We start from the raw sequence: 22,696 nt of genomic DNA on the forward strand, positions 1-22,696 counted from the left end.
ACAATGCATCTCGATTTTTTGTTTTTTCCCCCCCCTCACCTGTTTCTGTATCTCCTTAAAGCCTCAATGTTGTATCAGTGGACAGGGAACACATATCTCAGCATATATTTCAGATGAAATAATTAAGACTCTGCAAATACAGTAAACCTAACAGCTTCACAACTTCTTAAGCATTTACTGCTAGAGTTCTTCAGGAATTTTTATTATATGTGACTGCTACATTTATGATAAACATGTATAGTCTCTGATCTTAATTGACATTGTTCTTACTTTCAGTACAATACTTGGAAATTCCATAGAGACCAAACTATAAATGGCTCTAAGAAGTACTACAATTCATTTGGCACTCCACAGATGACAAAACAGTATTCCAGCCTCTAGCAGTTAACAGACTAATTGGGGAAGAAAAACCTATGATGACAGATGTTGGGAGATAGACAACTGCAGCATATGAGAATCCAAAACACATGCACTGTGTAAGGGAAGTTATTTTTCAACATACAATTTCCATTTCTTAAGTTGAGGGTTTTTTTTTTTCATTTGTTATGGGTTGGTTTTCTTTCTTGTTGCTGTTGTTTTTGCATTTTTTTTTAATTGCAAAGAATTTGGTTTCTAGTTTCTTTTAATTAAATGTTCTCCCAGAATAGGTGGATATGAGAGAGATTGTAAGTTTACTGAAGAAAATCTCACTGAATGAGTTTTGAGGCAAAGCTCTGAGGTGATTGGGGATATGAATATGTAAGAGTTACAAGCAGAAGCACCCAACTTCTATCCATACAGAAACTACTGCAGAGGTGGAAACAGACTGAGAATGAGGAATGCATCTTAAAAATGCTTGCAAAGCAAATATTGAACTTGAAACAGGCATACACATCCTGATCAAAAGCATGCATGAATTCTGAAACACTACTTTCCAGTTCATATTCTCTGTAGACCGTTGTAATTGTTTTGCCATCTATTTGATGAATTATGCGCATATATAGCTAAGAAATCTAATAACCTGTGCTGCATTAGGAGAGTGCTGCCAGCAACCAGACCCAGCAGGTAAGAGAGTTGTTTCTTCCCCTCAACTAAGCAATGGTGAGAGGTATATAGAATGTTGCATCCTGTTCTGAGCTCCACAGTACTTATGGTCATACTGGAGCAAATCCATTGAGAGGCCACAAAGGCGATCATGGGCCTGGAGCTTCTCTCATAGGAAGAAAGACTGAGACAGCTGGGACTTTTCAGCCTGAAAAACGCTCAGGAGGATCTCATGTAAAAATATCCAATAGTAGAACATATAGATGACAGTCAGATTCTTCTCAGTGAGATATCATGACAGGACAAGAGGCAGTGAGCACAAAATTAAACACAAGGTTCTATTTTAGCATAATACTTTTTTTTTTTTTTTTTTTTTTTTTTTTATTATGTGTGTGTTTACTGAAGAGATTGCCCAAAGAAGCTGTAAAGCCTTCATTCTTGGGAGTGCCTCAAAATCTAATTGGACACAGTCCTGACCAACCTGCTGTAGCTCACCATCTCTAAGCAGATCTGCTTTCCATTCTCAACAATTCTGCAATTTTGTGACCTTCTGCATTATCTCAAAAAAAGCCCAGAGGAACGTATGTGGAGATGCTGCTACTCTAAGAACTCATTTGCTTTTATTTTACACATGATACATAGAATTTCCAAGAATGAGCAAAGGATAATTTCAAAGTGTTTTTACATAGCTTAGAACAAAATTCTACTTTCAGTATTTTCTCTTTTACACATTTTCTTAGAGAAGGTAAATATGAGTTCTTACACTATGTTAATTCTGAACAGAAAGGCAGAAAAATGCATCTGGATACTGAAAATACATAGAAGATAGCTTCCTGTGCATAGCCTTACCCATGAAGTCTGAGAATCCATGGAAGCTCTCATCATCCACCCTGCAGGCTTCCATCAGGCTACTGAAGAGAGTGCCAACTGGATCCAACGGATGTCCCACCCAGCCTTCCAGATTTGTTATTGAGGTTACTCCCTTGTGGAGAAGTTCTATGTTAGAAAAAAATTTTGTGAGAAAGGACGGAAATACAGCATGTTAGCTGCATAAAACAATTATAGAAGTAAAATTGATTGTTTTCAGTACCAAGTATAAACAGTAGTCTCTGTTAAGAAAGGCAAAACAGTATCTTCCCGGCCAAACTATCTAATGCGTATGTTTTAGAGAAAAAAAGTAAAAGAACAAAGGCCAAACACCCTTTGAGCACTAACAAAGCATATTACAGGCCAAGAATTTCAACTGCAGCACTTCTTAAAATTGTACTCAATAGCAGGAAGTCTTCTGAAAACATCTGCTGATAATTACATCAAAGATACCGACTTTTTCTTTTTTCTTTTTTTTTGTAAAACATCTGTATCTCCTTCCTGGATCAAAAGATTGTAGTACCATTTTTCACATCTTAAGTGAACATGATGGTGCTGAAACAAATGAGAATACTTTAAAATATGCTCCATTAAAAAAAAATCTGAGTTTATGTCATCTAAATATTCACTGAATAAATAAACTCAGGATCATAGCTCCTTGTTAAAAAAGAATGAAAAGGTTAAATGAGGTATACAAGAAAAAATCACCCTTTAATTCTGAAACAAGTGAATTTTAGCATTCTAAAATTTTTAACAATTACACTATTTTGGATACTTTGTTTTGTATATGTCACTGATCAGATGGAACATGAAAAAATCCGTTAGCACTGTTAATGGAAGGAAGTACCGGTGAAGTTGCCTTTCCAGTACTGTGTTCGGTTTTGTGCCACCCACTACAAGAAATACCCTGGAGTGTGTCTAGAAAAGGACAAAGAAGCTAGTGAGGGGTCTGGAGCACAAGTCTCAAGGAGAGCAGCTGAGGGAACTGGGATTGTTTAGTCTGGAGAAGAGGAAGCTCAGGGGAGACCTGATAGATCTCTACAAGGAGGGTTATGGCAAGGTAGAAACCTCAATTAGCACCAGAAGAGGTTCAGGTTGAAAAACAAGAAAATCATCTCTGAAAGGGTGGTCAGGCACCTTACAAGTGGCTGCCTACCAAGGAGGTGGAGTCACTATCTCTGGAGGCATTCAAGAAACACATGGCAATGAGAGAGATGGTTTAGTGGTCACAGTGGACATGAGCTCATGGTTAGATTGGATAAACATAGTCATCTTTTTCAACCTTAATTATTCTATGGTTTAAAAATGTATAGAAGCTGTTATGAGTGCTCTGTTTCTCTTCCTACCACACATTAACCTGCAGCTGCCTTTGCTTTCTCTCATTCATGGATTGCCACCTTTCCTTAGTAACCACATGTATTATAGCAAAGCTTTAAAACACTAGAAAGTCCACTTCTTACCTATTTAAATGTGTAGGGCTATAAAATGAAATTGTTGAACTGACTATGCAAGAGGATGAGGTTAGGTTTTGATTGTATGGTTGTTTAAGAATCAACTGATATGTAATACAAAAAACAAACAAGTTATTGCCAAACTAACAAATAGCATGCACTACAGATGACATGCAGAAGTCAGTAGTACTGCTGAATAGGATTAATCACACTGACTTCTTACTGACTCATATTTCACCTCATCTACTGTGCCTATTTATGAGGTTCACTAGTTTCACTCCAAACAAAGGCACTAGTCCCACTGACATTTAATTTTAGCCCATGCAAGAGGTTCCGTGTATGTCAGTCACATGAGTAAGAGCCAAGTAGAAGCATGTGGTGTTTGCTGGACTGAAATCTAGAGCTGCAGAATTCATCTGCTTATATGAATGACCAGAAGATACTGCAGTATTTAAAAAAACCCGGATTCCAAACGTATGAAGAAAAACTACAAAAATAGCAAGTGATAACATAGAAATGACAAACTTCTTTGTTTCAGGATAGGATGGACCGCATTTCATACAATCAAACTTTTATTTATAATAGCATAATACCAGTTGACAGCTATAGACACTGCTTGCAGAGAAAAGGAACTTAACAGGAGTACTGAATGCCTACATACTCCCTAGCAACTGGTAATGAGAAAGAGCAGTACTAAGCCAAGCACACTGTCTGCAGACTCTCCAGACCTTAGTAATAAGTACACGTATACACAACCCCGCCCTCACTTCTCCCCCAGCCTGGGAGGCTGGAAAAGATGAAAAGATATTAAGGGAATAGATTTTATGGAAAGATGCATTACATGATAGAAATCACTTGGAAAAATTCTCATAAATAACAACATAATGTGCTTTTAAACTTTGCGCAAATCTAGATCCAGAACAGCGTATAAAGCAACTAGCTCAGGTACTGTGAAACAGAAATGGAGGCACATAAGAACAACAAAACTTTTTTTTTTTTTATTCAGATATCTACATTTTCATCATTTAGATTTTTAACTGCACATTTCTGGGAAAACATCTGCATATACATTGAAAGATTTACAGGCAACTTCACAATGGTGTTTTAAATTAGAATGTATGAAGATCTGAATAGCTAAGAACAGCAATTAAGATTGAAGCTCTGATGTAAGGTGTTTCTGTAGTAGTCATGAATGTTTATGTGTAAAACTATTTTGGGTAGCAAGGATCAAATGGAACAAAAATTGTATCTAAAGAAGAATATTCATTACAGGGATAATGGGCAGAGGAATACCATATAAAAAACAATGTTTCAAACACTCATTACCATTTATATTAATCCAACTTCATTCAGAAAGACTAAAATTTAAGGTGTTAAGAGACTAAAGGAAGAAATGACCAAATTTGATGAATTTCTGTAGTGCAGACTTCGCCTTGGTATAACCCTCAGCGTAAACTTAGGATCTCCCCCCAGAAATGTACAGCTCAGCTAAATTATGTGTCAGTGGAAGAAATAATTTAAAATACCCAATGTGTATACAAAGCTCTGTTTGAAAGGCTGTAGGTTACACAGAATTTACACTGTGTAATCAAAACCCCTGACTGGGATACAGACCCAGCAGTGTCAGACATGCTGTGGAAGTCAGAACCAAGTCCTTGCCCTACAGAATTTGTACAGAAAGCCCTGAATCTCCAGAATGTTACATTACCACCATGACCATTTGTAATACAGAGTTCAAGGCACCTCTTTAGCTTTATAGCTCAAAACCAGTTTTCTCATGCAAAGTTCTAGTCCAGTGTTACTGTCATCTCATTGCATTCTTTGCCATTCTCTTTCCCGCAATTACCTTTCTTCTGAGCCCGGAACACTTCCAGTTGTTTCTGCTGCTGCCTTCTTAGTGTATTAACAATAGCTATTGCTAGCCTCAGTGCTTCTCTTGGGTATCCATGAGATCGTAATGCATCCACCCTTGCACAGGCTGTAGGAACATGTTCTAAAATGGAGAAAATAATTGAGGAATAGCAATGTTTCCACGTCTGCAATGGCCTGTTTTGCTAGGTTAACTCCAAAGGTTGTTTTTTTTTTTTTTTTTTTCTTCTTGGTTTGTTGTTGTTCTGGTTGGCTTTTTTTTGTTTGGTTGGGGTTTTCTTTGGTTTGTTTTTTTTTGTTTGTTTGTTTGTTTTTTTTACAATGCAAAAGAGACCTAAAGGACTACTGTTGAGACCAGCGTTTCAAGGGAGCGTCTGTTCTTTTTGCGAGGCTTTTCATTCATCTCCCCCCACCCCTCCAAAATAATGCCATAGAAACTAAACAAAGCACCAAGTCATGGAAATGCCTTTCCGGTTCAGCCACTTACCATGCCAGAGGGGCCACCCGTGAGAGTCAAAGAGCAAGTTTTCAGAGTCGTCATGGTAACAGTAGTTGGTGTATAGGTCACTGCTGATAATGTGCTGTAAGTGGCTGTCCTGCCAGTGAAGATCGCACGCCTCAATGGCTCGAGTGAACACCGTCCGATGGGGCCTGTTCGATGAATCTGTCATTTTCACAAGTTCAGAAAGCTGCATCAGCTTTTACTCATTCAAATGTGAATAAGTCATTCACAGTATTCTTGTCTTCTGCCTATTCACAACCCCCAGCTGACGGCAGCCTGTCTTGCCCCTCTGCAAGGAGCAGACTGCGGATGACATTTCACATCCTGCCATCAAGCAGGTCAAACCAAGAGTGCACCATTCCCATTTGGGAAGAGAACTACGGCACAGCAAGACTACTGCTAAACAGGGCTTTGCAAGGGAACAGCTAAAGATGAAGGACATTTGACAGCTCTCCTGAAAACAGGCTAGAAAGGTATATGGCACAGCTACTCAGACATTCACAGCTTTTCCCTTTCTGGAGCTGCTAGGATGAGGGAGATGGATGAACAGCACATGAAGGACTTCCATTGTTCTCCTTTGAACGTGACATTAACTCTGAGCACTTGTTCAATTTTCTCCTCATAAACATACACACATACTGCAGGTAAAACAAGGCACTGAGGGCAAGGGACTGACATAACCCTTACTGGGTATCGTCCAATGGCAAAAGTGCTGTTAACACAGCTCTGTCTGTGTGTATGTGAGATGCCATGCCAAAGCAGCTACTAGTCTGTTCAGGCTGGACAGAACATTAAGAGATTCAGTAAGCAAAACCAACCTCCATAGGGAGTTTTATGCTGAATGACCTTCTGGCCCAGTTAGCTGTAAGGTTTATAAAGGAACTACGTATCAACTATTTTCTTCCAAGAAAAGGAAACAAGGAAAAACCCATCTAAAGCCAAATCTGCCACCCCCCAACACTAATTAATTTTTATTTCATCGTAAGTATATATGAAATACGTATCAAAATACTGAATATTTTGAAGATTACGAGGCTTTCCTCCCTGCTCCTAGAGAAATCTTGCATTTTCCCCAGTTGTTAGTTATTACTCTGTGCCAGAGTAATAATCTTGCTTGAAGAGGACCAGACAAGGCTTCTGTCAGATTTAATAACCACATTTTCAATTACCAAGAATGATATTGAGTAAGAAGAGACGCTTCCTCGAAGAAGTCAGAGTGCTGCCTCTGCACCCCACCCAAAACGTGGAAATGCGGACTGCACAAGAGCATATTTCACAAATAACAGCTTTACTTTCTCACACACTCAGTTTTAATGCAGCTGCAACAGATCTTTCTTTAAATAAGTACCAAAGGTTTTGTAACTGCAAACAAAAACCCCAACATTGGAAGGGATATAGGACTATAGTCAAGCACAGAAACAACAGGCTTTTACATGACATACTTCAATGTTCATGCAACAGGTATTTAGAAGGACCAAGTGGAAAGTTAGAAGACCTAACTAAACACAAATACTTGCTTGGAAAGTTTTGCAGCCCCAGCACAAAAAAACTATCCTTGCCACAAGGACAATATTAGTGAAAATAAATTTGGCTGGTCAATTTTTAACAAGAAAGTTACTAGTCCCAGGAAAGAGTGCTGAATTCTGCAAGGCTAGAGTACATAAGATGAGGTTATATTATATGTTGCAGTCAGTGCATATGTTTAGGCTCACCTTGGTTAGCATTTGCACCCTGAGGCAAAGCATTGGTTAAATTGGGCAGCTCGTTTCCATGGTTTCCATCTTCCCAGGGACAAACATCCACACTGTTCCATTTTTTCAGCTGTTTTAGCCAACTGGCCTTCTGCTCCAACTTGCAGTGGGGATTTAAGACTATACACATCCACAGAGCACCTGATTTTAAAAAAATTGCTAAATTATGTTTTCTATTAAAAATGCAGTAGCCAATGACTAATTGCAAACTTCTATAGCTCTATACTGTAATACTTTTACTCTCCCCTCAAAGGCTACACTGCTTACTTCCCAGCTATGCCTAGCATCAGGAAGGCTGAATTCCTGACACAGAACCTGACCCATCTGAGCAGTATCTGTAGACTGTATCAAGACTGTATCAGACTGTATCAAGCCAAACTTCTCTATTAAAAGGTATTTAGCATGTCTTTCGCATTAGAAAATCTAGAGTTCACAACGTATGGGCCGTTGGTCAGCAGTATCAGTCAAAAGCAAACAAGAACTCAGAAAGTTACAGCAGGACGTTATCCAAGTTTTTTCCTTTTATTTTTTGTATCCGAAGTGAATGTTGCTTTCTACAAACTAAATCTATGTATCTTTCAGCTTTACATTACAGGAACCAAGAAAGCACGTAAGTACACTACATACTTTGTGAACATATGCTTCCCAGTAGAAGCACTGAACATATAATGCATTTTCCACACATTTCTATCTCAGAGATCCAGTAAGCACTGGCTTTGTGAATTCTTACAGGACAAAGATATGTTTTACTGCAATTACTCCACTAATTTGGATACGCTAGAAAACTTGTTTTACATTCTCTCTTCATGGAGCTCTAACAGAAAGCCAATTTGTGCTGACATTTCACATATATACCATCTTTAGAACCTGCTCCTTGCCTCTATATGACAGGGCAGGCATAAATACATCAAGGCATCTAGCAACAATTTTCAAATGGAAGGATTTTTCTCTAGATTAGTTGTCTCTTCATCAGTGTGAACTTCGACAGAAGCATGAAGTCATCAGAAAGTGCTATTTAGCAGCAGTTCATTTGCTTATTAAGAACATGCCTTATACACTACAAGTGGTTTAGAGCCCAAACTATGCCATCTTCATGATAGACTGAACAAAACACTGCAGCTGGCTCTTTCAGGACAGTAAGATTTTTACAGTCATGTACTCTTTCGCAAACTAAGGATGCAAAAGGGACACCCAGAGCACAGGCCGTTGCATTGCACTCATTCTTAGAGTAGCATGTTGGTATGCTGCAATACAGGAGCCAGAGGAAACAGAACCTGATCCTTAAGGTTGTAATTCCCCAGATACTCTGACTAACAAGGATTGGGAACTAACAGCAGACAAATCTGAACACAACAAAATAAAATGCGGTACGCTATGCAGAATTCCAAAGAGATCACAGAATCATAGAATTGATCAGGTTGGAAAAGACCTTAAAGATCATCAAGTCCAACAGCAACCTAACCATGCTACCCTACCTAACTCTTGCCCTGTCACTATCAAACCATGTAAACAGCTGTTCCCCATCCTGTTTATACACTCCCTTCAAGTACTGGAAGGCGACAATGAGGCCACTTATTCCTTCAGACTTAATTTCAGAACTCCTTTCCCTAGAAGCATACGTTCCAGAGAGAAGGATGCTCCATTACCCAAACCACTGTGTTAGTCATGGCCACATGCACTGCAGACAACATTGGGACTGAGTTTTTGCACCAGTAATGCAGACTATAGCTGCCCACTGTTAAATACAGTAACAGCAAATTTGCATTTTTTTTGTTTTGTTGTTTAGGTGTCTAAAATTTATCATGGGAGTAAGATGTTGTTTTTAAAATTAAATCGTATGACTTTGCTTTAAACACCCTTTTGAACAAGCTTCACTTGATTCAATAAGCATCTGTGCACACTGAGCACTGCCCCACACATAAGCAGCACATGTCTTGTAATCTGCAAAACAAAAGACAGGTATGGGCATATTGGAACGCCTTGAAGAAGAGTTAACTTGGGTTTGTTGTTTTTGTTGTTTTTTTTTTATTTTCAACATGAAGCAGTACTTGAGGGCACAGAGAGAACACCAAATCTCTCAGCATCTTCATAAAACCAAACAAATAGAAAACCCAAACCCACACACATTTAATACTTTTCAGCCAGACTCCCAGTGTTTTCAGACTAAAGCAAAAGAAAAGTAGAGTATCGTAACTGAATTTGGGAAGCATTTCAGCCATTCGGTCAGGCAGAACACACACTACAGATTATACAACACCCCTACAAAATGAGTAGCCTCTTACTTCTCTGTATCTCAAGCACTAGTCGGGGTGAAGGAATAACATGCTTTCTGCAGAAGCTCCACTACATGGACAGGAAAGGGAAGAGAGAACCAAAAATACCAAAAGCCTCTAAAAACTTATTTCATTTTAAGAGGGTAATTATTTTGAGCATAACTACACTGTCATCTCACAAACCCAGGCTTTTTTTTATGCAAATGAAGCACAAGTAAAAGTGTATTTCTAATAAACCGCACACAGACCACTCCAGCTTTCAACAGTGCCCAACTTCATGCTCCCACTGACATGAGTGTGAGCTGTGTATGCATCCGGGCTGGTTAAGAACCTGGCACAGCCCTGCATGCTGCTCCATTCTGGTACCACAGGGAGCATGTGACAAACTCTCCTCCCGAAGAGAAAGGAACAGAAAGACCCTGGGGCTCAACTCCTGTAGTGCTACAAAGGCCACCATCTGGGAGACAGAAGCACAATGCCAGTGACCCTATGGTCTTCAACCTATTGGGGTTCTGGGTTTTTGGTTGTTTTCCTTCTTTTTTTTTCTTCCCCTAGTATGTGTATGCACTTGTCTGTACTCTCATTTCTTCTTCATCCTTCTCCCTGAGCACATTGCCACTTTACTGACATCTGCTCCATCCAGGCTTCTTCCACTCACTGGTCCTTGTCCTGCTTTCTAGCACTGAGAAGTCAAGAAACATTTGTTCCTGCCCAGATTTTACCACACACCAACTGGAAGAACCCTGGAGGACATTTTTCCCATTTCGCTCTGCTGCTGCCCAATGGGAGCCCCCCACCCAAAGCTGGTCACTGACTCATAGACTTACACTGGCCTCAAACAAGAAATTTGCTTTTCTGCCTAATGAATCCTACACTAGGAAACAGTCGATTTCTAGAAAATGCATTCCTGGCACTCTCAAGTTTACCTGTTTGACTAGATGTCACCAATGCCACCTTTAGTATGTACAAATGTCTCATTAAATGAAAAACACAGCAAGAAATATGTTTGTGTTTACACATTGTCTTCCTCTGTACCACAGCACTCTCTCCCACCTCCCTTTCCCCAGGCACCACCTATTTTTTCATACAAGATCTCAAGACGAAACCTAAAGTAGCTCAGGTTCAGATCCCTAGACTAAGGAGGATGTCTTTCCAACAGAAAACTCTTCGTAGTACAGTAACAATCATAAACCATGATGTAGAATTTATTTTTCTCCAATAGGTAACTGGAAGGTAAGCCATGCTGTGAGTACAATTTGGTATTAATTTCACAAGGCAATGAATCATAGAACTGTCACACTGCAGGAAGGAATTGTCTATTTTGGTTCAACAATAATCCTCTTGACCTGAAAACAGATAGCTTTGCTAAACAAACCATTAGTTCAATCAGACCTCTTTTTGGAAACACACAGTTGTAATTCATCTTTAGTGTGTCTCATATCACAAAAACATAGGTTATATTATCGTTTTTTACACAACATATGCCTTCTTTTTGTGTATGCAAACATTGGTACTTTGGGTATCACTCATTAAACACCCAAACCTCTGAATTCATGAGGTAGAAAGGACAGCACTTCTTTACACTGAGCAGGATTTGAACATGCAAATTGAAAAATTCTAAGAAGTACTGAGTTAAAACATCTAAAAATAGGTGATGGATAATTACACATCCTGCATAAAGAGTGTATTCATAAAGTTAAAGGAAGCTTAAGGAATATATACACAGTATCCTTAGAGACAGAGCATTGCTCAGTTTTCAGAAATCCCATTATATTTTACTCGTATGTCAGTAAATCAGAGAGTGGTGGTGAAAACAGTTTTAGGATGGGCTAGGGCACTGAGCATGAGCAAAGATCCAGCAGACAATTTTGTGTGACTGACTCCCAGGAAATCTGTTTTTCCTAGAAATATTACTCTGTCTTGTCAGAGCTGTAGTTTAACTAATCTTAATGTATAATCTTAATATCATAAGATCAATACACATATTTTTGAATTGAAAATATACAGAAATACATCCATTTGCAAATAGAAAAATACAGAAAATAGATGCAAATCTAATTGAAAATTTCCTTGCTTTCTCTATTGCTGCATATCTGTTTCTCTAAAACTAAAAACCCCCACCTTTAGTAGTTAGTAGCATTTTATTATTTCAGAGGAAATGGAGCAAGGTAATCAAGATCAATCCCAGTTGTGCAACCTACAGCTCAGTTTCAGGACTTGCTGTACACTTGCCCTACTTGAATCTCATCAGTTCAGTTACAAAAACATCATCTTCCAGCACTGGCAGTGCCAGAATAGAAACAGCAATAGGAGACGGAGCCTATGACCCCTTTATAATGCAAGTATTAGCAAAAGATTTAAAAGTGGTTTACATCAGGTTTTTAAACACATACACACTTTCAGTGGAACAGCCACTTGGAAACGTCAAAGAAGGTGGCAAATGCTATCTACTGCTTCTCAACAAGAAAGACAAGTGCCTTCAGAATGACTGGTGAAGCCGCCTCCCTCCTCCAGTCATGAAGAGATCTCCCTTAGAACAGAGCATAATCAGGAGTCTCACTAGATAACACTCCAATTAAACAGTTGCTTTTATGAAAGAGTGAAGATAGGCAAAGCACTTCAGAGCTGTGCTGTCCCTGATAAGAATCCCAAGAAAAAGTACTAGCAGTGTTCAGCTGGATCCAAGTTGCAATTTTATTCATAAAAACAATCCCTTAATGCACCGTGGTCTCCCTACTCAGCCTTCAGGAAAAAAAAGGCTCGCTGTGGGTGTTGTATTTCTTGGAGAACAGAATGTTTCATTTTGCTCTGATTCATTCTATTACTGAATTAAACTTTGATGTATTGGTCTTGACATGTGCTTCACGTTGACTGTATTGTGTATGATAGTATAATCACTCGCCATGCATTTCACAGAAGCTGGCTGATTAACGCAATAGATTACCTGCAGCACGGATGACAACAGAGAATCACTGCACTACCCTGCACACTCCAACTCTCCAATTCTCCAATTCAAACTCCAATTCTGCATTAGAGGGAGTGTAGGACAAAAATGAAATAAAATAAAACTAGTTCCTTAAGTTTTCCTTTCCCTTTTACTGCATACTGCTGCTCCAAAGGTTAAAATCACACATATATTTGGCTAAAATGGACATTTGCATTATGAAATTTTATTCTAAACTATCATCAATTACATGCTCTGATCTATGTTTGCCAACTAATAACCACTGCAGTCTTCCTATGCTTCAACTTCCACACAATGGAAACAGGAACCAGCATTAAGTATCTGTCATCTCACTTGAGCACTTTGTTGTGGACTATGCTTTTTTTTGTTGTTGTTTCAAACTGCTGTAACAGACATCCATCCCTTTGTCCAAATGGTTACACAGAAGGACTGAAATTTGCTTCACATTACAGTATGCTTAAGAAAGCATTTAGGTATCTGTCATATGTCAATTATGTGCCCCTCTAGGCACTTAAAGTACCCCACATTGATCAACTTCTCTAATATTGACAAAAGAGTTTATTCACTGGCTCACAATCATTTTATGGTGAAAGTATTGCTAACACTAGCACAAGTAGCACAAATAGCAGAAATATACTACTTCATTAACATCTTGAAAAGGCTCTTTGCATTTTTTTTTTTATCATTACCAACATTTACAATCAGCTGGTGAACAAAAGCACTCCATCCAAAGCAGCGACTAGCTATTTTACCAGATATTTAACTAGTACTTCATTCTCAGCAGTCATCTTATTTTCAGATACTGACAATTTTCAGAAAAAAAAGTTGATGTGTCTACTATTAAAGCATTACCTCACCTTCATTTAAATTGATGAATTTCTCTCATACAAAACTGTGAAGTTTGAGAGGAACAAGATACCCATAAAACGAGGGAAATGCCTTTCATCCCTCAAAAAAAAAAAAAAACAAAACACAGTCTATCACATAGCGGGAAAGGTCAAAAAATAAATGATTACCATTACTGTGCTTACAGAACCTGAATAGCCACCTATAAATGGCAAGAAGAATACATTCTGACAACCTAGTCTGAATTCTTTCACAGTCTAAGATTTCTGGGCTATTTTCAGCTTCCATATCAAAAGCAATAGCTTTTACAAAGGAACATCCTTCAATTTTAAAAATTTTCCAGTACAAGAATCCATCATAGTTACTGGTGAGCTGCTCCACTGAAAGGTACCCTCATTCAAATTCTAACATTATCTTTCTTAAAATTTGTCCAGCTACACTTAAAATTTCCAGCTACCTTTATTTGTTAAGTGTCTTCACTATCCAGTTTCTAGTCTGTTTAGGTCTCTTTATATCCTTTGTTGTGTTTTGACAGACACAAGATAATAACTAAGATTGTTTTATCTCTCACTTCAAATGATCTCCCAGTTTTCCAGGTATCTTCCCATTATTCATTCAAAAGAAAACTGGAAAATAACACATGGTTAGACTGCTGGACTGCAGGAAAGCTCCAAGAAGTTAGTGAAGGCTCCTTCAACCCACAGATCTACCACTTCCCCTTATCTCTCATATTTACTAGAAGTTGTAGCAGAAAATTGACTGCTTAATACTACAGAGGTATGAAAAATAAAGAGAAAAGGTGGAAAAAAAATGTTTATGCATGTTTAAGACCACAGTACAACTCTGACGTTTATTTTGAAAGTCACGATTTCATATTTAGGGCAGCAGTGTGTACCAGCTCCAACTTTTTTTCTTTCCTTTTTAATGAATATTTTGAGTAAATCAGTTCAACAGCTTAGGAATAAAAACTTTAAAAACTGCTTTAAAGTGGGTACTTGAAGAACTTTGGCTTCTATTGCAAGAAAGTGCTTTCCATCCAACTCAACCACAAGGAAACCCACAATTTATGTGCATTAAAAATAAAACCTTAAAGCTATGCTTGCACACTTGAATGACTTTTAGCATCCTTCGTCAAATTGGTAAATGCAGCTTTAACACAGGAAAAAATACCTTCTTTGAAAACAGCTCACACCTGCTGTCATACTACAGCCTCATGGACACTACAGCCACATACACCCTCATTTTTAATATCATTATGACAGGAGCCAATATTCTACTATTGATAATGAAGGAGGAAGGAAATCACCTCAGAAGAGGTGGACAGAACACATCTCTGCAGAAAGGTGGCCTGGCTTCCTTCACCATGGAAATGAAGGTGACAGCAACAATTGAGACACTCTAGGGCTGTGACAGCAATTTCTTTAAGTTGTCATCCATAACTCAGGCCACAGAGCAGCAGAAGCATCTTGTGTTGATAACTCAGAAATACTGTTAATTTAGTGCCTCCAATAGCATAAATCATTTCAATGCAGTGACATATATTAACAGCATATTCTGTGAAAGAGCAACACAACCTTATGTGTGCCTTCAGTTCATGCACATTTTCTAACTATACAGCAGTTGCACCATGGCAGCTAAGACTAAAAAAATCAACAGGGATCAAAGGGTTATCAGTTAAGCAAGGACAGCCTATTGGATGCCGTGCAGACACAGACACAAATATCTATGACATCACTCCACCTGAGCCTCGCAATTGAGCAAAGCATGATGCATCTCAGCACCTCTGAAACACAGGCGTTCCAACAGCTTTCACTTCAAGGCCAAAAATATGATTCATGAAATTGCTTTACCTGAACTAGGAAATTTTGAAGTTATTTTCCAAAGGAGCAGGAATCATGTAAATATTGACATACATCTGACACTAAAATTTGAAAATTACATTCTTGCCATATCACTTTGGAAATACCAGAAATTATAAGAAAAAGTCCATATATCTGCTGCAGAGTTGATACTACACCAGGAATGCATGAAGTACGAAGTTTAATAAAAAATGGTGTTAGAGCAGAAACACTGCAATGAATTCGTAACTTCAGTGATTCCTTTTATGACAGCCCTGAAGTAGCCACCAGATCTAGCATCAAGAAGGAATTTCTCTAGTGGCATGCCAGCAACGATTTCAACTGCTTTTGTGCCTTTCTCCCCCCTCCCTTTAAGTGCTAAGCAGAAATAATTTGTTTACGACAGGTGGCGTGTCTCATTTGCACAAGTTTGTCTGTCTCTCTAATTGGAAAGGGAAGGAATACCTGAGACAGAAATATGGATTGAGAATAGCTCCATTTAGGGTTGAAAGAATTTAACTTGCTATTTTTAGAGATTAATGTAAGCTTGTATCAGAAAAATTTAGAGCGGTTTTCAAATCAAAAAGCCTTATTTAACTCAATCACTAGCTTGCTTGAGGAAAAATGGTAATTAAATCTTTCTTAATTAATCTATAGTGATTCTTTACCTATATTCAACATCTAGAATTATGTTTTAAATGTAGAGCAAAGTGAACTAATAAAATGTTATGCATCATCCTTCAGGAAGTACATTGCAGTATTTTTGTGTGATGTGACCTTGTAAAATGATATTTTAGTTCTAAAGTTTAGTGTGAAAATGCGTCACTAATCCAGAAAACTGCCAAAATATCAGCAAACGAACTCAAACCAGATCACCAGGATGTCACAGCACTGAAGAGGTAGCCCACATTAGCTTTAAGTGCTCTAAGAGAAATTTGGTATAATGAAGAATACTAGACCTGCTAGGGCAAATACATGCTTTTCATTTCAGGAAATATCTTTACAGGAACAATCCACTCTGCATGCCTAGCAGAAAGTGAAGTGAAATGGTTACCAAGGAAAGCTTGATGCCACAAATGAAGCTCATGGCAATACTGCGAGAAGTTCATACCCTGAAACTTCAGAACTAACAAGTTCTGAAGCGTTAGAGTAGAGAGCACCCAGTTGGATAGACGGAATGCCATTTTAGTTCTCCTCAATTTTGCCAAATAAAAGAACCAAACAAGATCAAGATAAGCAGGACAAAAACCCAGAACACATCTGACCATTATTCGCAGCCCTGCATTGCAAGAGCTCTCTGGAGCTTCCCTATGAAAAAGCCACCATCTTTCTGATCCATACAGAGATTGTCTTTGAACAACTTCCCTCCTCCTTAAACTGCTCTTAAATATCAAAATGGAGGTAATCTGCTGGAAGTGTTTGTTTCAAAACATGCAAATTATGTGAAGTTTCTTCACAGAAAAGGCAGGCAACAATGAAAGTGGTAGTACACAAAAAAAAAAATCTGATCCTGTAATCTACATGTTGACAAGCTGTTGGGCTCCATCACTCCACCAAGTAGTAGACACTTGTCTTAGATTTTTCTACTTGACTGCTTTCATCAGATTAAGCATCTGGGATTTAATTTAACAGTTTCAGCTTTATTAAGCTGTCACAAGCAAGCTCCACTTTGATAACAGTAGCTGCTCCAATTATGGCTTGGTTTAGGGTTGTCAAGTATAATGATTCATTCATGGCACATGAGAAGCAATAAAAGGTTGTTTTGCATTACAGCTTTAAAGATGTGGGCACTTTTTTCATTTAATTTGTCACTTAGCTTTTGCTAAGAAGACATTTAAATTGCAGTAAAAGGCAAATGGGTCTTTCAGTTTAAATGCAATCCCCATCTTTAAATGATCTGTAATGGTGCAGTGTTCGAGTGGGAACACTATTGTTTCACAGTGGGCCCTGATGGTGACATGTGACATTTGTATTCAGGTCCTGTATTATCCATGTGGCTAAAGGGCTTCCAATTTCATTTCACAGCCAGAAGCCAACAGAAAACACCAATTAACTTGCAGATCCCACTTGCCGACAAAACTCAGCCTCTTTGCGTCTGGCATCTAGCAGCGCTCAACATTAATTCCAAAGCAGAGCTTTGCAGCCCTCACAATCCCTGTGCTGGGGCACAAAGTCAAATTCTCCCCTTTTATTGAGGTAATATTCCCCCCTTTGTAGACCACGAGCAACTTTTAGTTAATTTTGATGGATAAATATTATAGAATTACTGCTATAGTAAGATTTCAAGCACCAGTTTTTTCCTCCGTTATGCAACTCTTCCTCTAGAGTACAAAGGTTACCTGACCTTCCTTGAAATCAGAGATCTCAGTTCAATGGGCATCAGCAGATACTCACTGTGCACTTCCACATTCCTCTATTTTATCAACACAATTTAATTAAAAAGGCAATACAAGGGCTTCAGACAATTAATCATTCTGATATACTGAAGTCTTCCACCATGGTCACTGAGAGTTAAATGCCTAAAGATCAGCATGTGGAATTTACTTACTGAAACAAAACACCATTTCAACAGCAACAACATGAAGAAATCCAGCTCAGCTTTAAAATCTGGAAAGCGTATTCACATTACTGTGGCAAGTTGGAAGTGTTCAGCAGTGCATCACTGAAGTCGTATTTACGTTCTAGCATGAAAAGTATACGAGGAAGGCTTATAACCTCAGCCTGTAATCTTGACCTTGCCAATACCACCCTAAGTAGTACTTAGCTTAACCCTTTCTTTGACATACAACGGGAAATCAGCTGAGTATAATTGTTGCATTCTTCCTCTTGATCTGAAGGCTTTAAGAAAAACAACAAAAAAAGCCCTACAAACAACTAGTTAGTTAACTGGAGTCTTTTGAATGATTGCTTACTGAATTGCATTAGAAAATTGCCAAGCTCCCACTTAGAGGCAAAGTATTTACTTTTAATCAACTTATTTAAATCAGCACCTCTGAACACTCAAGCCCAATCTGACTTCTAATGAAGTCAGTGCAATTTACCATAAACTCCAGTAGAAACTGATCAGGGACTTGTGTGCCCTTCCAGTACCCTTGCCAATGCTCAGTGGCAAGCAGGAAGCATCAGTTAAGTTCTAATGAAAGGCTCAAGTGACACAGTAAAGGAGTAAAGCTGAAGTTATTTAGGTACGCTTAAAAGCCTATGCCAAGATGGAACTGACAAAGTGGCCCTAAGCCTAGTGGATGGCAGATGGCATCCCAGGGCATGCAAGCAAGCCTTTATTAAGCAGAGTCTGTATTTACATACTTCACATGTCCTAAAGTCTTCCATTAAATACCATGCTAAATTGCTACTCACCTGCAAAATAAGTGAGTTCATAAATAACTTTTTTTTAATAAAAGCCACACGTTTAACGCTCTCAGAGTACTGTGAACAGATAATACAGTAAGTGAAGTATTCAAAGGCCTATCCCACCCTTTCTATTTTGTTATTTTAGTTCCCTGACAGCCAAGAAGATGAGAACAAGACAGGAAACAAACATTTTAAAATACATTGATAGCCAAGTTCTCCATGCTACTACCAGAACTATCAGTCTCCACAGACATCCTGCTGCTTCTTCTGTAGTTTGCTACTATGATTCCAGCTTGTCTTAAAGCCTCTTTCACATATATTTATTTATTTATTTTTTAAGTGACGCATGCTTCATCTGGAATAGAGGACATGTCTAACTATAATGAAACTCAAGGTGAGATCTTAACAAAAAACACGAGAGCAGCTTGCACTTTTCACACAAGATAGGAGTCCAGTTGGAGAGATTCATACAGTTAAGAGCAACTTCCATGGAACCTGGTCAGCACTACCAGTGGAAGGGATTCTGCCAGAGTGGGGATGATCTGGAAAATTCATCAATGTGAAAACAAGCTGGAAGTACAAGAACCAAGTTGTGTTCTGCCTTAGCCAACTATGCACCTGATGTGGATGAAATATTGGTTACAGAAAATCTCTCTCAGGATCAAAATACTTTGATACCATCAGAGGAGACAGAGCAGCGGAAGACTGAAACAGCAGAGCCTACCTCAGATAACAAATATAGCAGCTGAAGTAGTGATGAAGCTGAAGGTTGCACGGTGGTTTTCTGCGAGTGGCAACTGTAATTCTGATCAAATAGAGGTAAGCTAATCAATTACGTTAATTTAAAATATTATTTGATGCTGCGAGAGATTCCACTTCCTCCACCTTCAGATAGGTTTTATCAAGAAGATGATCACAATATGACACTGAATTAACAAGGAGCTGCTAAGAAAATTTAACAAAACCTTTTACTGGCAGTATGTGTTAAGAATGCTACAGGTAACAGATGGAGAGCTCAATTCTGTCTTTCCACCACCTACCAGCTCAATTCACATATGCAATGAAGCATGAGAATCTCCAGTCCTCAGCATGATGGGATATGATTTTTGTGACATTTATGTCCAGTTAAACACGTGTTGGCAAAAAGCACTATTCCCAAAGCTTCATAAAAATGCCATGCTACAATGGTTGTTACACTTAAGGCAAGGTAGTTATCACAGTCATAGAACTGTAGGGGTTGGAAGGGACTTCTAGAGATCATTTAGTTCAACCCCATGCAAAGCAGACTCCCTACAGCAGGCTGCACAGGTAGGCGTGTAGGTGGGTCTTGAATATCTCCAGAGAAGGAGAATCCATGATTCCCCTGGGCAGCCTGTTCCAGTGCTCCGTCACCTCACTGTGAAGTAGATCCTTCACATATTGGAGCAGAAATTCCTACACTCCAGTTTATGGCTGTTTCCCTTTGTCCTGTCCCCACAACCACTGGAAAGAGGTTGGCCATGTCCCTTTGACTCCCACACTTAAGATATTTATAGACATTAATAAGATCCTTTCTCAGTCTTCTTTTCTCAAGGCTGAACAGACCCAGGTCATCCAGCCTTTCCTCATAGGGGATGCTCTAGGCTCTTTATCATCTTCATGGCTCTCTGCTAGACTCTTTCCAGCAGATCCCTGTCTTTTTTGTACTGGGGAGCCCAGAACTGGATACTCTCTCCAGGGGAGACCTGACCAGGGCAGAGTATAGGGAAAGGATCACCTCCCTTGACCTGCTGGCCATGCTCCTTCTAAAGCACACCAGGATCCTACTGGCCTTCTCAACCACCAGGACATACTGCTGGCTCCTGCCCAACCTGTCATCCACCAAGACCCCCACATCCTTCTCCACAGTGCTCCTCTCCAGCAGGTCTTGTTCCAGACTGTACTGATACTTGTGGTTATTCCTTCCCATGTGCAAGACTCTTCTGACATTCGTTTTTGTTGAATCTCATCTGGTTTCTTGCTGTCCAGCTCTCCAGTCTGTCTGGGTCTTGCTGAATGGCAGCACAGCCTTCGTGTGTGTCAGCCACTCCTCCCAGTTTTCTATCACACTTGCTGAGGGTGATCACTATCCCCTCATCAAGGTTGTCAACGAAGACACTGAACAAGATTGGACCCAGCACTGACCCCTGGGGAACACCACTAGTCACAGGTCTCCAAACTGGATAAGTGTTATATCAAAACTCACTCTAGTAAAATTTTACCTGCTACGATAAATAAGATTTTTCACTACAGAAATCTATAATCTCAGCTAGACAAGCCAGTCTTTATTAGCCTAATGCTTCATTTAGAGTGAATATTACTTATGCTAATATTTTATCTAGTCCCAGACCCACTAGACAACACGAAATCAATCATGGTCATTTTTAACCTTTACAAGAAGGAAAAGTTACATTGACTTTTCCCTTCTAAAAGAAGGAATTATTCTTACTTTAATTTACTTCTACTTCATCTTACTTCATTTAGCTTGGTTTTGCATCCCCTAAACATACGTAAACTGTTATGAGTTCTGGCTCCATTCTCCACAGTGTTTACATATAGTCTCATGAGGCATTGTTTGTAAGTTTTTATATATATGCATCTTTCATACCATGTAAGTCAGAAATAGCTATATTGGCCAGAATGCATCTCAAGACAGGCTCCTCCAAGTCAACCTGAAGTTCTTTACAGATTCAGTGAAAGCACAGGTAACTACTAAAATTTCCGTAAACCACAAAGCGATTTCATCTTGCCTATGCATCTTCAACTTGCTTTCAGAAAGTCTCCAAGACAGCAACAAAACCTTACTGTAGCTAAGATATATCATGTTAATCTTTTCACATGCTCAGTGAATTATCTTTTAGATAAACAAATCAGATTTATTATCATTTAAAAAAATCCAGGTCATTTATCACTGTTATATTTTACATGTCTATACCCACTTGATAATAGTTTGTTCCATTACCTTACACTCAATGAATCATAGAACCATAGAATCACAAGGTTGGAAACGACCTACAAGATCATCCAGTCCAACCGTCTCCTCATCACCATTGCCACCACTGGCACTAAACCATATCACAGAGCACGTCGTCCAGACTCCTCTTGAACACTGCCAGGAATGATGACTCCACCACCTCTCTGGGCAGGCCATTCCAGTGCCTGACCACTCCCTGAGAGAAAAAGTTCCTCCTTATGTCCAAAATACCACGCTGGTAGTTACTAAGTATTTTTCTTTCCCACTTGCTTACCTTCCTTTACAATCTTGGTGACATCTACCTTCAAACTGTTTCTAGTTTTCCTTCCCTACCATAAATTCTTATACTTTGAGAACTTCTCAAGCTGTTACAAAGACTTCAAAATTGCATCAGCAAGTTTCTGTAACCATTTTGAGTGCCTTTTAAGTGCCTTCAGATTTTACTAGTTTAAGTATTCATTATCCATATCAGCCTGCATTCCTCTCTTTGATGTACATGTCGCATATCTGGTCACAACCGACCTTTTCTGTAGAGCAGTGTTAACTGTTTCAGCCCTCAATTACGTGACGTCCTTCCCAACTACATAACGGACTTCCTTCCTTTGTTGTAGTCTTCTCATACTCTTAATACATCTCCTCCTTTTGGCTTCTCTTTCTCTCTACTTTTGAAGTGACGTCTTCCTTAACCTATCCAGTTAATCACTATTGGTTTATATACCTACCCTCAGTTGTATTTTCACTTCTTGCTTCATTTCTTTAGATTCTCAAGTTATTTTCTTACTACATGTTGCAATCATAATTATCTCATACCATGCCTCCCATCTCATACAGTAGATCAGAAATTCAACTTCACCCAACCCTAACTGAACAAGCAAAGCTGTATAAAACTAACTTCTTTTACCTAGGACCACAACAGCTTCCCTCCACCCCCAAACACATAATTGTTTCACTGTACATATGAACAGCAG

The 22,696-nt window shown here is 38.9% G+C and overlaps 1 protein-coding gene across 1 annotated transcript in view; it reads right to left on the bottom strand.

Annotated features, from left to right (window-relative positions):
* Window positions 1–22,696, bottom strand: part of ZSWIM6 (zinc finger SWIM-type containing 6) — a 77,719-nt gene that overhangs the window by 19,705 nt on the left and 35,318 nt on the right. Inside the window, exons 5-8 of the mRNA XM_042825886.1 lie at window positions 7,425–7,604; window positions 5,698–5,874; window positions 5,188–5,334; window positions 1,873–2,019 (exon numbers count right to left, since the gene is read on the bottom strand). Coding sequence (XP_042681820.1) covers window positions 1,873–2,019; window positions 5,188–5,334; window positions 5,698–5,874; window positions 7,425–7,604 — 651 coding nt within the window. The remainder of the gene's footprint in view (window positions 1–1,872; window positions 2,020–5,187; window positions 5,335–5,697; window positions 5,875–7,424; window positions 7,605–22,696) is intronic.

This window comes from Centrocercus urophasianus, unplaced genomic scaffold (assembly GCF_019232065.1).
Source record: "Centrocercus urophasianus isolate 14NV4802_14NV808 unplaced genomic scaffold, USGS_Curo_1.0 seq_25, whole genome shotgun sequence".
In the NCBI taxonomy this organism is placed as follows: domain Eukaryota; kingdom Metazoa; phylum Chordata; class Aves; order Galliformes; family Phasianidae; genus Centrocercus; species Centrocercus urophasianus.